This window comes from Calliphora vicina, chromosome 3 (assembly GCF_958450345.1).
Source record: "Calliphora vicina chromosome 3, idCalVici1.1, whole genome shotgun sequence".
Taxonomy (NCBI): domain Eukaryota; kingdom Metazoa; phylum Arthropoda; class Insecta; order Diptera; family Calliphoridae; genus Calliphora; species Calliphora vicina.
The window spans coordinates 57,888,691-57,904,849 of NC_088782.1; the positions used below are offsets into that span (position 1 = coordinate 57,888,691).

Below are 16,159 nucleotides of genomic sequence, written 5' to 3' on the forward strand. Positions count from 1 at the left end.
GTAAAATTTTTGTAGATGGGAATTAGATGCCATATGAACAATCTTGCAAAAGTGAACTGGCATGGTTTTAACTAGTTCATATTATCGCGAGTGCACTGTATATCCAAAAGAAAATTAAATATGCAATCAAATGGAAAAATATGCTGAATACATGCATTTAAAAGAAAAATATGCAAAATATGCAAATTGTTGCAAATTCGTCGATTCAGAAAGATAAATTGTCAAAAGTGATTTTGAGTTACTCACTACAAACTTGCATTTGCATAGAAATCCTTGCCCTGCATATTACATATTTATTGAGATTCTAAAACTAAAATTTGTATCAAAATTTGAATAGGACTGCAAATATTAGGAACAATTTGATCCAAATTTATTCCGAAATATTTTTTTTATTTAGATAAGTTAATTTTTGGTATAACAACAAAAATTTCAAGACAATATCTCAATTAGATTCAAAAATATGCCACTTTAAAACTCTGTCATTCAAAAATATTGCACTTTTTCATACTAAAATAAGTAAGAAAGTATGGTCGGTCAAGCCCGACCATATAATACCCTACACTAAGTAAAAGAGCAAAAACATTTTTCTTTTAAAATATCAATAATTTATATTCGTGAGTGATTTTCGGAAGTGGGCCTTATATGGGGGCTATGACCAATTATGGACCGATCACCATGAAATTAGGTCGTGTGATTTATGGCTATATGAAAGTTGAATTTTGTGTGTATACCAACATTTTTAAGCGATTTATGCACGTTAAAGTGATTTTCGGAAGCGGGTCTATATGGGAGCTATGACTAATTATGGACCGATCATAACAAAATTTGGTAACATGAATTTTGTATATATAAAACTTATTTGGAGCGAATTTTGTGCAGATACATGTATAAATTAAACATTTATGACCGATAAAGTCCAATTTCGGGAGGACATTTGTATGGGGGCTAGGTGAAATAATGGACTGATTTCAGCCAGTTTCAATAGCCTTGGTAATATGTACCAAATTTGATCGAAATATCTTCAAAATTGCGACCTGTACTCTGCGCACAAGGTTTACATGGACAGCCAGCCAGCCAACCAGACGGACGGACGGACATCGTTTAATCGACTCAGAAAGTGATTCTAATGATCGGTAAACTTTAAGGTGGGTGTTAGACTAATATTTTTGGGCGTGACAAACATCTGCACAAACGCATTATACCCTCCCCACTATGGTGGTGTAGGGTATAAAAATTGTATATTGGGAATTACTTTACTTTTGTTTGAAGTTGTTTCACATTTTTTGGGAGTAATCTTTCTATTATTTTAAAACTGTCAAATACTGGGAGTAATTTTATTTTAACCATTTGCAGGTTTGAAATCAGTTAATTTTTGTTGGGAGTTATTTCATTTGGGAGTTAGTTTGTTCCAAAATCCTCTTAAAGAATCGAAACTTCCTTCCAGAATTTCAAAACAAAAAGAACCAAATAAAAACTTAATGTATGTTAATGTAATGTTAATGAAGTTCTTAAAGTTCTATTTGTAGTACATGCATTGTCTTAATCGGTCTAAAATGCTCTAATTTCTCTAAATATTATTGTTATTTTTTTTCAATCGACCTTAATAAGGCTTTTGTCATTAGAAATATCTAAATATTAGCTAGTAATTAAGTAATTTTGTTAAATAATTTTTTATTAAATAAAAAAAACGTTGGTTTTATTAAAACTATGTAATTATTTAAATAAAATTGAGAAAACTATTATAACTTTAATTACATTTAATAAGAACTTTTTATATCTCTCTATATATACATATATAAACATAATAAACAAAACAAGTTAAACTTACAAATTAATTTAATTGTTTACAAAATAACAATTTTTACTCATAAATAAAAACAATGCCTTTTGTAAAACTTAATTAGTATAAGTTTCAATGTCCTTATTAAACAAAATAAATATTACAATGTTAGACAAAATTGACAATACAACTTTTACACGACACTAAGCAACGAAATTATGAAAAACTTTTAAAAATAATTATTGCACAAATTACATAGACATGACTTAAACTCTTAATTTACATTATTTTTTTAGTTTTCAGTAATATAGCAAGTAACAATCACTTATTACTGAGTAATGCCATAGGTAATGCCCAAAAATAAGCTCTTAATATTTCCATTTAAGATATTTTCTTTTCTCTTTAGAAATATTTCTTAAAAAAGTATCATCTGATTGTATTAATTATTAGCTTATAAGATTTATTTAAATTCGTATTTAAATTTTACTGATTTATTTCGGTTTCATTTCATTTTGTTGTTCAGTGTGTATTAAAAACATTTTATAACCTGTTGTAAAAATCATTTCATTTAATGTTAATTTTATACTTTTACAAGTGGCAAAAATAACATTAAAAAAAAATCTAAACGAATCTTATATGGAAATCCCCCAGCCTTTCAAACAAGCAACAACAAAAATGTCTATCGATGATTCACCACGACACTATAATTGAGTTTTTATTACATTTAATTTATTTATTTTTTATAAATATTTTTTTCTTTTTTGCTAAAATGAGATTTTAATAACAAACAAGATACACGAAATGTTAGTAAGAGCTGCCAAAGAGAGGGAAATTTAGTATTTAAAAACGGGATAGTAGATAATGAAATGGGAATGGAATTATTATTTAGAAAGTAAATTTTAATTAGGCTTAAGTTAATTTGTATTATAATTTAGTTGTAATAATTCAAAGAATATCACGGAATACTAAAATTTTAGACAATTGGCAAATTGGAATGCAGTTTAAAGCTATCATTATACCAAAGATTTGGCTCATGTTTTCCCAAACGTTTAGTGTTTGAATTGTTGATGAATTGTTTATTTCAAAAACCAGTCAAGCAACAAATAAGTAAGAGAGCTATATTCGGCTGTGCCGAATCTTATATACCCTTCACCAAATTATACTTCAAAATACAAATTTTAAATATTTTGTAGGTAAACATTTTTTTCCAAAGTTGTTTTTTTAATTTTTTGGGAACAATTTTTTTTTCGAATTATTTTAATTTTTTTTTTTTTAAATTTAAATTTTTTTTTTAAATTTTAAAAAAAAATTTTTGTTTTTTAATTCGGGTTAAAAAATATTTTTTCCGATTTTGACCCATTGTAGGTCCAACTTACTATGGTCTTATATACGTCGTTGCAAAGGTCTTTGAAATATCTATCATTAGATATCCATATTGTCTATATTAATGACTTAGTAATCCAGATATAGGTCAAAAATCGAGGTTGTCCTGGTTTTTTCCTCATATCTCAGCCATTTGTGGACCGATTTTGCTGATTTTAAACTTCTCGAAAGCATGTCTGACAGAATTATTGAAGATGTAGATCCCGAAGATATCTGGGGTCTTCAGAAAATTGATTTCAACAGACAGACAGACGGACATAATCGACTCCGCTGTCTATAAGGATCCAGAATATATATACTTTATAGGGTCGCAAAATTATATTGTGAAAATTACAAACCTTCTCACGAAGGTGAAGGGTATAAAAATCCCAAATTGAGTTATTGGACGATTATTGTTTTGTAAAGGTAAATGCATTGGTTAATGAAAAATAAATTAAATACTGCCACCCTATTATGGTGAAGCAAAGCCGGGAAATCCGTGTTTAGTGCAGAAAGAAGTCAAGTGACAGCGCTTGACTGCTCCTACTAGATCCTAATCTACTAGCCCCTATTTCAATTTTGAAAAAGTAATTTTTTCTTTGATTTACTCAAAATCAATAATTTGTTACTTGACTGGTTTTTAAAATAAATGATTCAATTTTGGTATTCATTGATTCAATCTAATGCTATGTTCACACTTGGGCTTTTAAACGCGTTTAAGCAAAATTTTGATTAAGTTAATCAAAGCCGTTCACATTACATTTGAGATGATTAAGTTGACACTAAAATGATTTAGTTGACAAATAAAAAAACAACAAACAAATTTATATTTATTTAAGGCATTAAATATGGAAATAAATACTTTATTAAAGATATCAGCAAATTATTTTAAACTTTTTAATAATGAAATTGTGAACATTGATGAATTATTTAAGGTTTTTTAAGGAGAAAAAAAAGAAAACTTCTGTCAAAATTTATTTATCGGTACTACACTAAAAGGTGGCCGATGCTACATCATCATCAGTTTGAGGTATGTTCAGTTGATCCTACGTGATTAATGAAGTGATTAAGATTTAATCATGTCAATTTGAAGTGATTAACAAATCATTTAAATGTATGGATAATCATCTCGATTTTGAAGTGATTAGAGCTTAATCACGTTTGAGATGATTAACTCTGCAAATGTGAACATAGTATAACGAATTGACGAGATGGGTCTTAATTTAATGGAAGAAAAATCTTGTACAACTTTTATGGTCACGTTTTAGTTATGTTTAAGTACCCTAAAGGGAAGGTAATTGACAAGAAATTAGTCATATGACTGGTTCCTGGGAGTTATATACCGATTTCTAAAACTTTATGTGAAGGCAACCTGTCATTTTCTCTTAATTCAAACTAATTAAATTGTTAGTTTGAATTTTTCCAACAAAACAAGTGATTTGTTCCTGTCATGATTCGTATCATTCTGAACAGGGTTTTGGGGATATAATGATTTTTATGTTTTGAAATTATTAAAAATTACTATCAAAATTTTGAGTCGATTGAGAGCTTATTTAAATTTTGGATAAAGTTGGCTTAATAGCTATGTCATAGAGAAATACACATAGAGCAGAAACTGTAGAAAAAACTCAAACACAAAAATTACTCAAAATAATCACACATACGAGGATAGTTTTTGTTTTCACATAGTATTTTTTACTAATACATTCCCACTACTTAAGTTTTTGACAACTGAGTTAGGTCTTTCATAGAAGAGTTTCCGATCTATGGGTATTTATCTATGACCTTTGCTATTATCAAAATATGCAATGTGAGATAGCCAAATGTTGTTGGGTTATGTTTGGTGTGGATTTCATTCCGGAAGTCTGATAGACCGCAAATTTTAGTCTTTAAAAATGATTCCCATGATATGGTTAATGAAGTTCGCTGTCAGGCCTTGTTTGAAGGCTGTATTTGGACCGAATTGAAAGGACTTGTCATCTTTAGAAATACTCTGGTGGCCTTACTACCAGAGTATTTCTAAAGATTTCAAGATTACCAAAATTCCTCTTCAATACATCAGTTATTCCTCTTCAATACATCTATTATTAAACTACATATTACTAATGACAAGTCCTTTCAATTCGGTCCAAATATAGCCTCGCTCTTGTCATTTAACCCCTTTAGATTATGAAAACAAGCCATCAACGAATATTTGCTCAGGAATAATATCGAATTCCAAAATGTCAAAGTTCGGAAGTCCCAACTGAAAAACCCTTTATAAATTAATAGTGGAAAATTTGCTCCAAGGAATAGATCGCAGCAAAGAATCTGCGTAGATTGAATTTTACACTAAATTTGAGGGATATAGAAGCAAAGCCTTGAATCTCTATTTTAATCGTGAACTTATCTAAGAATAACATCTAGTTATATTTGATGAATGCTTGTGGTTCGTCAGCCAAATACCAAATCCGTTTATAAAGACATCAATGTGCATTGGAGACAGTTACCTCTTACAGAAACTAAAAAAAGTGGAGATTACAGGCTTTGCTTCTATATATTGAAATTTCAGCCCGATATCTAAATTATACTCATCCCCATCGGCAAAACATGTGAAATTTATGTTCCCATGAAATATCCATTTCTCTCGAAGGGAAAATTGCTATCGTGATATTCTCATGAACTTTTCATTCACAATAGTTGATTGTATTCGTAATAGATCATAGACAACAACTAGATAGGTAACTGAGAGTCAAAAACCTAAGTCTCTTGTCAGAAACCTAATTCATGAGAATGTATTGCATGTATTTTGTTTTTGTATCACCCGTATGTGTGAAAAGAGAGTAATATTTTACTCTCTCCTTCCGTTCTATGCGTTTATTCTATGTAACAGATGTTTATTGTTTAAAAAATCCATTTAAAAATTAGGGAAATTTGGAAATTTTTTCACGTGAACAAAGTTGATGAATGAAAAATGTGAAATATTGATTCGTGATAGGGGTGATTGTGTTTTATTCAAATACAATATGATATGTCTTCATGAGATTAAGTATATATATCAAGTTTCCTATAATTTGATAACAAGATTCATTAATAGTGCAATTCCTCATAATTGATCTTGTTTAAAACGATCGAAAACTTGGAAGGACTCATAGAGTCTAATGGTAATAAGCTTCATTAAAAAATTAAAATTTGAAAACTTAATAAGGAGGGCCAGCTCTTGACGCAACCCTTTCCTGAGACAGTCCAAATTATGATAGGCGCTTGTAAAGCAGACACATGGAAGGTTTTCAGTATGTATAAAAAGGCTGATCGAGTGCCTACCAAGAGCCAAAAGAGTATTGATCATTTCCAGTGCCAAAGAGGGCCAGATCATTCTGGATATTCTACAAGTGGAAATCGTAGGTCATCCCTCCGATCCTCTGAATGCCCATTGATCGATCATGACGAATCTTATTAGATCCATCAGCGATACTTTCCGCAAGCAATGCAAATCATGATAGGCTCTTGTATAGCAGGCACATGGAAGGTTTTCAGTATGTATTAAAAAGCTTATCGAGTCCCTATCAAGACCCAACAGAGTTTTGGTCATTTCCAGTGCCAAAGATGGACAGATCATTCTGGATATTCTCCTAGTGGAAATCGTAGGTTATCATTCCGATCCTTTGTTTGCCCATTGATCGATCATGACGAATCTTATTAGATCCATCAGCGATACTTTCCTCAGGCAATACATATCATGATAGGGTCTTGTAAAACAGTCACATGGAAGGTTTTCAGTATGTATAAGAAGGCTTATCGAGTCCCTACCAATACCCAACCGAGTTTTGGTCATTTCCAGTGCAAAATATGGTCAGATCATTCTGAATATTCTACAAATGGAAATCGTAGGTTATCCCTCCGATCCTCTGAATGCCCATTGGTCGATTATGACAAATCTTATTAGATCCATTAGCGATTGCTTTCTCAGGTAATACAAATCATGATAGGCTCTTGTATAGCAGTCACATGAAAAGTCTCCAGTATGAATAAGAAGGCTGATCGAGTCAAAGAGGGCCTGAGCATTCTGAATATTCTACAAGTGGTAATCACAGGCCATCCCTCCGATCCAAGTGATTCATTAACGACCCTTTCCTGAGACAGTTTAAATTAAGATAGGTCACATTCTGAATATTCTATAAAAGGCACTTGTAGACCACAGGTCTTCCGAAACCCTGAGTGCACCTTCATTGATCGTATTTGATATCGCAAACTAAGGGAAGTAAATGTCGATTCGCGCCACAATTTCGTCTACGGCCGACCCGTTTATCACGACTTGTTTTTAATATGGAAGCTAGGTTTTGGAATGTATACAATCCAGTCAGCATTTCGACTTCATCGGTATGGAACTGAGAGCATTGATTGCTGTAAGACTGTCTAGGTAGATAATTATGGTATACGACTCTAGATTGAATTTCCGTTTAGTAAACCTTGTAGATATTTGGCAGGCTGAGGGATAGGCGAATCTCAAAATCATTTTCATTCTTCGAAAATATTTATTTTCATACTTTCGCAAATCGAAACAAGTGAATCACTGGATCGCTTCTCCCCTTTATCCAATTTAAAATAAACAACTTGGCAACTCATTTAATAAATATCATGTTTTCTAAATGCAAAATAATCAACAAAACAACAAAATCATGACTATATTAACGCCCCGTATTTTGTTCAGATTTTAAAACCAAATTCCTCATAAACTTAGACACAACAACAAAATTAAAACAAACACACGACTTTTAGTTAAAACAATTTTGCTCAAAAATTCTAGTTCTATTTAAATAAAAAAATATTAAAACTAAGACGACAAACAACTACAGTAAGTCTGTCTAATACTACGCCTACCGCCAGGGAACTTTAATTGGAGAGCGAGAACGCCTCTGCCCGGCCACTACGATACGCGATTGTTGCTGATGCTGTTGTTGGTGCTGTGGCGGCATTTGCTGTTGTTGATAGTGTTTCAGATAGGAGAGATTGTTGTGGCTGCTGCTGTGAATGTTGTTGACAGAATGTGAAGGCGTTGAACGTGATGATGATGGTGTCAATGTGGTGGCCGAGTTAAACAATGATGGTGTGTGATATTTATAGCTGTCATAGGCAGGTGTTCCCACGGTTCGTGTTCGGCTGATATGGGAGGGTATCTGGGTGATTCTTGCTGTATGGGGTTGTGTATCTCCAAAATATGTTTGTTTTAAGGGTTGTGCTTTTGCAGCTGTTGCATTATTATTAAGCATTTGAGCAGATGAATTGTAGCGTTTGCCAAACGTGGGGGAATTAGAGTTTTGGTTGGTTTTCCTTTCCGGGTTCGAAGGACCATTTGCATGCAATTGTATGCGTGTGGAGAGTCTGTTATTGCGTACGGTTACCGGTGAGGCCTGTCGTATCTTGTCGTTTTTAATTTGCACCAGGGTTTGATAGCGTCCCAGGCGAGGTGTATTGCTAGTTAGGTTACGCGTGGGTGAATGTGATTTTAGCCAAGGTGATCTAATGGGTGAGTGATTGTTTAATCGTGTTGATGAGGTGTTGCCCGCCGATGATTTAATGGTGTAGGAAGTATTCATGGTTGTGTTGTCCGGCTTTTGATAATAGTGTTGTGAGGGCATGGGTTTGGCTACACCCACCGGCACCATACGTCCTGGTATGTGAGGCGTTATGGAATTTTTAAATTCTATGCGTATAGAGGGTGCTGTTTCTTCGGGTTTGGTTTTTAAGTTCTGTTTATCGAGGCGACTTAGGCGCTCAACTTTAAAAGTTTCATTGCGCTTTACCGGAGAACGTGTAGGAGATCTTGCTGGCTTGCGATTGTTCAAGTCCCTTATGGGAGATCTGGAACCTGGCCTATAATTATCATTTTGAAATACCAACAGATCTCGACGATTTTCCTTGGAAGACTCTCGTTGTTCTCGTTGGAGTTTAGCCATTTCTGGATTTTCCACCTGCACAAACCAGGCTGGATTGTGTGCGGCATCCTTTTGTTGTTGCAGAAATTTATCCCGAAACGACTTGCGAAAACTGTTGAGTGTCACGGTTTTATATTTATCAGCTTTTAGAGAGTCTTCTTCATCTTCATTATCTTGTTCTTGTAGAGCTAAAGTTACTGGTTCCTTGACTTTTTTGCTGCCATTTTCCTGATCCTTTAAATGTTTCAATTGTTTCTTGAGGTCTGTAGGCATTTTGGGTTTACGATAAGTGGAAGAATCAAAAGATGTTGAAATAGGAGAACTGGAAGATTTTAAAGAATCTGCTTGTGAGGAGCTGCTGGGATTATGTAGAGACTTTAAACTGGACTGTTGTTCGTAAAGGAAATTGAAAGGATCATTTTGTGAGTCATAGTCCAAACTATTGCCACCATCGGCCTGCCATTTGTAGTAAGTATTGGTGGCATTATCACTGGGATGATGTTCAAAGGTGCCGTTGTCTACTGCGGGAGTCTTTTTGCGTTTCGTAAAGGTGCTAAATTTCTCCAGAACCTTGGATTTTTTGGACTTTTTCTCCAAAGTAGAGCAATTTGAGTGACAGGGCGTTGTCTCATCGGGCTCATCCAAAATGAAGGTTTCGCTGCGATTAAACAAAGAATCGGAGCGTGATTCAATGGAATCTCTACGTTTGCCACTGCTGCTATTAAGAGAACTTATAACACTGCCGGGTCGGGAGTTGCGTACGGGAGTGGTATCGCGTGATGATGAACGACCGCGCGTTATAGATGAACGTAAATTGCGAAAGAATGACATTGTAGCGCGGGCGTTAAGGTTTTCCGTTTCAGTACACACAGACACTCCGTTTTTTCTTTAAATGTTCGTTTGTTTTGTTTTATTAATTCAATTTAGTTTAGATTTGTTATAATTTTGTATCTTTTTTCGTTGTTTTTTTTTTGTTGTTTCGTCTTAAACTTGTAACACTTTGCTACGTGTAATTAACCTTCGTATCTTTAGCTAATGACTTTAATGATCTTCTCATTTATTTTGGTATGAAAACTTTAATGTTTTGTTGTTATTTTTAAAGTAATTTTACTTTTATAGAGCGCACCCATTTAGGGTTTCTTGATTTTCCAAAACACTAACAAAAACACACAAAAAAACTAGAAGCTAAACAATATTGTTTAGATTTATCTTTACAGCGCTTTAAAATAAAAATTATTTCATTAACTTATTCAAGCGTTCTTACAAACTTAACGCGCCAACTGTTTACGAGCAACTGAAAACTTTACTCTAAAAAAGCTGCTGAAATTTGTTATTAAAACTGAAGCTGAGATTGTATCTAAAACTGTTTGTCGGTCTGTCTGTATCTAGCTAGAGTGTGTGCATTTATGAGTACAAATATCTTTTGGTGAGTAAAAGCCAGCTGTGGTAAGTAGTTAGAAGTATAACTAATAGAAGTTTTTTTAACACAAACATGGCAAAGCTTTCAGTACCGGCTTTGTTAGACTCTAAAAAAAAGTGTTTAAAACAATGACGAGTATCTTTGAGTTAGTATCTTGTTTTGACCATTTTTAGTTTGAACTTCATTTTATACAGTGTCAGTGTTTTATTTTTTGTTTTATTTTGCGTAATTAAAAAATTATAAACAAATACGTAACTGCCATTAACAATGTAATAGAGAAATTTGTAATTTTGTTTATTTAATATTTTGTACAAATTACAGCTGTCATATTTACACGAACAGAATTTAAGTTAAATGCTAGAAAATAGTTATAAATGAAAATAAAGATAAAAGAGGGACATATAAAAATGAAAAGAGAAGGGCACAGTCAGATGGAAAAACTTGTAGAAGAAGTGAATAGGATGGTGGTCACAAGAAGAGAGGAGAATATTATGCACGTACATTAGGTCTCTCCATGGAGATTTCCATGTCTGAATTAATTAGCCAATTGCTATGCCTGATAAAGGCATTGATGCACGCTAACTTCATGTCCGAAAGCTCAGAAATACTATTTAAGGAACGATTTCCCAGAAACCTTGTGCATAGATTCCCTAATGCCGGACCATGACAAAGAAGATGAAAAATGGTCTCATCCTCCTCTTCATTTTGACAACTTCTACAAAAGTCGTTATAGGACAGGCTTAGTCTTCTCGCATGGTTGCCGAATGTGCACTGTCCGCTTATCACCGCCACTACATTACTAAATTGGCATCATATGGATTTCGAGCAAGAAGAACTGCTCATACTATGAGGCCAAGAACGAATCAAGCCTGAAACAGCTTGAGACAGCATTCTGCATCAATCGAAACAAATAGTCTGGATTATAAGGCGGGTGAGGCAAAACTTCCCAAACACTTCATTCTAAATAGTTTTTAACACGTATTCCATAATGTGGCCTGGCGTTGTCATGATGGAATATTAAGCATATTCAGAGAGTTTTTTGGCAAATTCTCTCTTCAAAGCAATTAATAGTGTTCGGTACAACTTCCCTGTGATGATCTGATTAGATTTCAGCAGCTCATAATATATAGAACCCTTTTGCTCCCACCAAATACAGATAATTACCTTAAAGATAAAAGAGAGACAGATAGAAATGAAAAGAGAAGGGGACAGTCGAAGTAGAAGAAGGGTGGAGAACATTATGCACTAGTAAATTCACGGATATTAGGTCTCTCCGTGGATATTGCCGCGTCTGGCTTGACTTGATTAGCCAATTGCTAAGCCTGATAAAGGCATTGATTTACTCTAACTTCATTTCCGAAAGCTCAGAAAGACTATTTAAGGAACAATGACCCAGAAATCTTGTGCATAGATCTCCTAATGCCGGACAATGACAAAGAAGAATTGTTCTCATCCTTCTCTTCATTTTGACAACTTCTACAGATGTCGTTATAGGGCAGGCCAAGTCATATCGTATGGTCACATGGTTATCACCACCACTACATTACTAAATTGTGAGCGAGTCAGGCCAAGAAGATATGGTGTCCGTACACGGTTTAGTCGGGTTTCATATCATTCTGGTTATCGTATAACTGGGTTCCCATCTTGTCTGAGCGAGCATATATTAAAAGTTACTAATTTATAGCTTCCAATTAGATAACTGAATCCCGCACAAGAAGTCTATGTCTCCTTCAATCAACATGGCGACTTTTTTCGCCAAAGCATCAGCAACACAGTTGTCCCTAATATCTGCATGTCCACGTACCCACATGAGTACGATTGTTGAATGTCTCGTCATCCTGTTTAAGAATGCTCGGCATTCCTGGACTAAGTTTGATGTTGTGTACACACCTGTCAGAGATTTTATTGCGGCCGGACTTTTTTTTTCTCCATTACACCTGGCTTCCACAAAGCAACTTAATCTTATACGATTTGTTTGCAATTGTTTTTCGCATATTTCCCATGTAAGATTGCACTCCTTGTTATTGGAGTATAGTGCGTCTTCATGTACGATGTTGCCATTAGAACCAGACTGTTGTTATTTTTGTATCAGTTTCGTTAAACGGTTGCTGTTGCTGCTAAGTTGGTGATTGGTCTGATATAGCGGGTCCAAGGATACATGTAGGATGTTGCCATAAGATCCAGCCTAGCTTTGTGTCAGTTTCGTTGGATGGATTGTTTAGAGGGGGGTTAATTTTAAAAACTCGAAAAACATGATGAACATTTTTCGTCCTTTGCCAGGGATCGAACCTGGGGTGCTTGGTTTTGTAGGCAAGCACTTTAAGCACTACACCATGCAGCCACATTGCGGCCGCACTATCAGGATAAATACGAATATCCCTGCTTGATATCTTGTTATAACTGAACCAGATAGCCGCCCTTTTAATGGCCGATATTTCAGCTTGAATAAAGCTACATTCATTTGGAATTCTAGAGAGCCTAATTCCGAATTCCTACGCCAACTCGATCTTCCTTCCTAGAACTGTCCGTATAGACTGAGAGACTTGTTGTGTTATGTAAAGGTCTGTCCGTTAGTTCGGTATTGTACGGAATTTAGAAACCGAAGTTCTTTGATAGGAAGGGCTTGGAGATGCAATAATCCATCTGGAAGATTCTGCATACTTCCGATTACACTTTCTTGACCATATGGAGCATGTTTCCATGCACCAATCGCATTTAGCCAGAAGGCTGTAGTGAATGCCATTTTTCTGGCCATTAGATCCACAGGGATCCAGAAAAGAGTGATTTTCTTGCTGCCGTTCTTAGGTCTCCTGTTATGAGGATTGTTATTCTCCTTAAAACCCTCACGAATAGAATACAAACTGAGACTTTGTCTAGTGCCTTCCACCATACAGACACTCCATAGAATAATATCAGCTTGGTGACCGTATCAAATAGCAAATTTACATACAGGGGTCCAATGCATACCTATGGTCTTCCTGCATACATATATTTCCGCCAAGACTTTGGATGTTCTTGATAGGGTGTTGGGTTTCCAGGATAGTTTACCATCCAGAATAACTTAAACGTAGTTTGCGATGTCCGCTAGTGTTAGTTCAACACCATTTAATCGGGGTATCGAGAAATGAGGAATATTGTTCTTCCTTGTGAACAGTACAAGCTCGTTTTTGCTTGGGTTCACACACAGTCTGCTGTCAGTACTCCAACGACTTTGTATACTGAGTGCATTTTACAACCGTTGTGATATCGTGCCCAGGTGGATCCATGGGTTATAAGACGACAGTCTTATAACCCATGATTTCCAATTTCCTAAGCAGACTATTTATGGCCAGATTCCGCAGAAGTGGTGATTAGACGTCTCATTAAGGCTTACCCATCGTGACCATTCTCGTAATCATGACCGTTCCCTTTTCAGAACGAATGTAGTGTTGAAGGTTCACGATAAACCTTATAGTTTATTGATCCAGAGCAAGATCTTGTAGGGCTGAACATATAGTTGCAGATTCCATAAAGGCCACTAATGTGAAATTTTCAAATTCAAGCGATTTCCCAATGTAACCCACTAAGGAGTAAAGTGCTGTCTCAATAGATTTGCCCTTCATGTAGGCATGTTGAGAATAAGATAGTAATCCTTCTTTCAAAGACACTTGAATGTAGATGTCGATGATTCTTTCAAGGGTTTTCAGCAAGAATGATGACAGACTTATTGGTCTGAAATCTTTTGTTTTGGTGTGTGACGTTTCCCTCCTTTCGGAATGAATATCACAGTGCATACGGTCCATCGATTGAGTATGTACGACCATGTGAGCCAGCCATGATAAATAGCTATCAGCCAAGGAGTGACTAGATCTATACTTATTTTTTTTGTAGTTTAGCAGGTATATGCCGTCCGATCCCGGAGACTTGTAAGAGTCGAAGCTCCGCGGAAATTAGGTTGTAGTAGTTTGCTGTGTTGTTGTCTGCTGCTGTTGTTGTTTAGCCTCTAAATTGGAGGAGCTCCGTATGGCCCATTTTATTATATCCTCGTCAATTATAATTGACGGCCATATCTAATAGCAGGTTCCCCGGAAAATGAGTGACCAGCTCTACCTACCATCTTATTTCTGAATGTAACCTTGAACAGTTGGTGTTTTCGTCAGGATCTTGCGCAAACGGCTGGTCTCGGAGGAACTTTCGACTCCGCTGCAGAAATTCATCCAGAACTTACGTTTTGCGCTTCTTAACTGACTCTTAGATCTGTTCAAAATAGACTTATACGGTGACCAGTTTCCTGATATTTTCTGCTCGTTGAAAAGTTTACAACAAGTAAACTTTCTCACCACGGAGATCTTACCTTTCCTCTGTGTACTGAGGGAATATACGTTCGCGTTGTGGCCTCACTAAGGGAGAGATTGATTTTTTCAACAACGCTTTTAATATCCCTAGTGTTACCTATCAAAGGTGAGGGAAGTAATTCATATAGGATCCGTTTATGATCATCCCATTTGGGTTTCCTCCTGTCCCTTTTCAGATTCTAATTCTATTGCAAACGTCAGATAACCTTCCAGTTCGTAATAAGTGGCGAATTGCTTGCACTTACAAGCGTAATGTCCGTACCTTCTGTCTATCTATTTTAAATCATAAACCCAATACAATGAGAATCTACTGAAATGCAATTAGACAATTCTGAAATACAATTGTAAATGGTGAAGAAGGTTGTACTGTTTTCACTATTAGAATATTTGATTGCAACCCACCAGTCTTTCATTTACTCGTTTACCAAGCTACCGATATCGCGATTCAAATCGGCGATCCTAGGATCTCCAATAGTACAACAGATGTCGTTACCCTCAGTTAATTAATAGTAATCCTAATTCGACTTGGAATTGCTCATAATGGAAATTTGTTTTATTTAAACATTTTTTTAACTTTGGGAAATATTTGAACTTTAGTTTATTAAGTCGCCTTGCCTCATCACAGTTTATCTCTTTCATAATCTAAAATTTTCACATAAAAATTCTTGCTCGTTCGTACAAAATAACTCTGGGGTTTCACACAGTACCAGTTATTAACTCGCCCACACAAGACGTGATTATACTTGTACGCTTAAATAGAAGATTCTCGATAACAAATCTGTAATAAAAACTTTTCTACCAATCATGAAAGACCCTCCAGACGAAAGCGGTAATAATAAACCGCCAATAACTTTAGACAAAAAAAGTTACTTAAAATTCTTTCCGCCGGTCCAAAATATTTAATTATGACCCGTATAAATAGTGAAAAATCCCTTGCAGAAGTATCACCTTTTTTAATAAAAAAAGTTATTGACAATACGTGCGGTGGTGAAGTCGAAATGTGTAAAAAACTACTGAATGGAACAATTCTAATTAAAACAAAAACATACATGCAAGCAAGAAATTTAATTCAACTAACATCGCTCTCCTCTACAATCGAAATCGAATTATCTGAGCATCAGTCTCTTAACTATGCAAAAGGTGTTGTTTACTCAAATGACCTTCGTGGTATTCCAGAGGACGAGATTCTAAAAGAACTCAAAACACAAAATGTATGTAAAATAAACAAAATATTAAGAAAAGTGAACAACGAGTTGAAAGAAACTGGTTTGATAATTGTCACCTTCGCAGCTACTTCTCTCCCGTCTGAATTATCAATCGGTTATGAGAAAGTTAAAATTAGACCTTA

At 35.0% G+C, this 16,159-nt stretch overlaps 2 protein-coding genes across 2 annotated transcripts in view; both read right to left on the minus strand.

The window, feature by feature from the left end:
• Lmpt (Limpet) overlaps positions 1-16,159 on the minus strand; it is a 335,549-nt gene that overhangs the window by 231,911 nt on the left and 87,479 nt on the right. The gene's annotated exons all lie outside the window — the stretch shown is intronic.
• Positions 1,753-10,468, minus strand: LOC135954633 (uncharacterized). The gene has a single exon (XM_065504838.1). It carries the CDS (start codon positions 9,886-9,888, stop codon positions 7,999-8,001), a length of 1,890 nt encoding a protein of 629 aa, XP_065360910.1. The 5' UTR covers positions 9,889-10,468; the 3' UTR covers positions 1,753-7,998.

Excerpts from the sequence above, each read along its gene's own strand:
- LOC135954633 (XM_065504838.1), bottom strand. The coding sequence starts at position 9,888 with ATGTCATTCTTTCGCAATTTACGTTCATCTATAACGCGCGGTCGTTCA.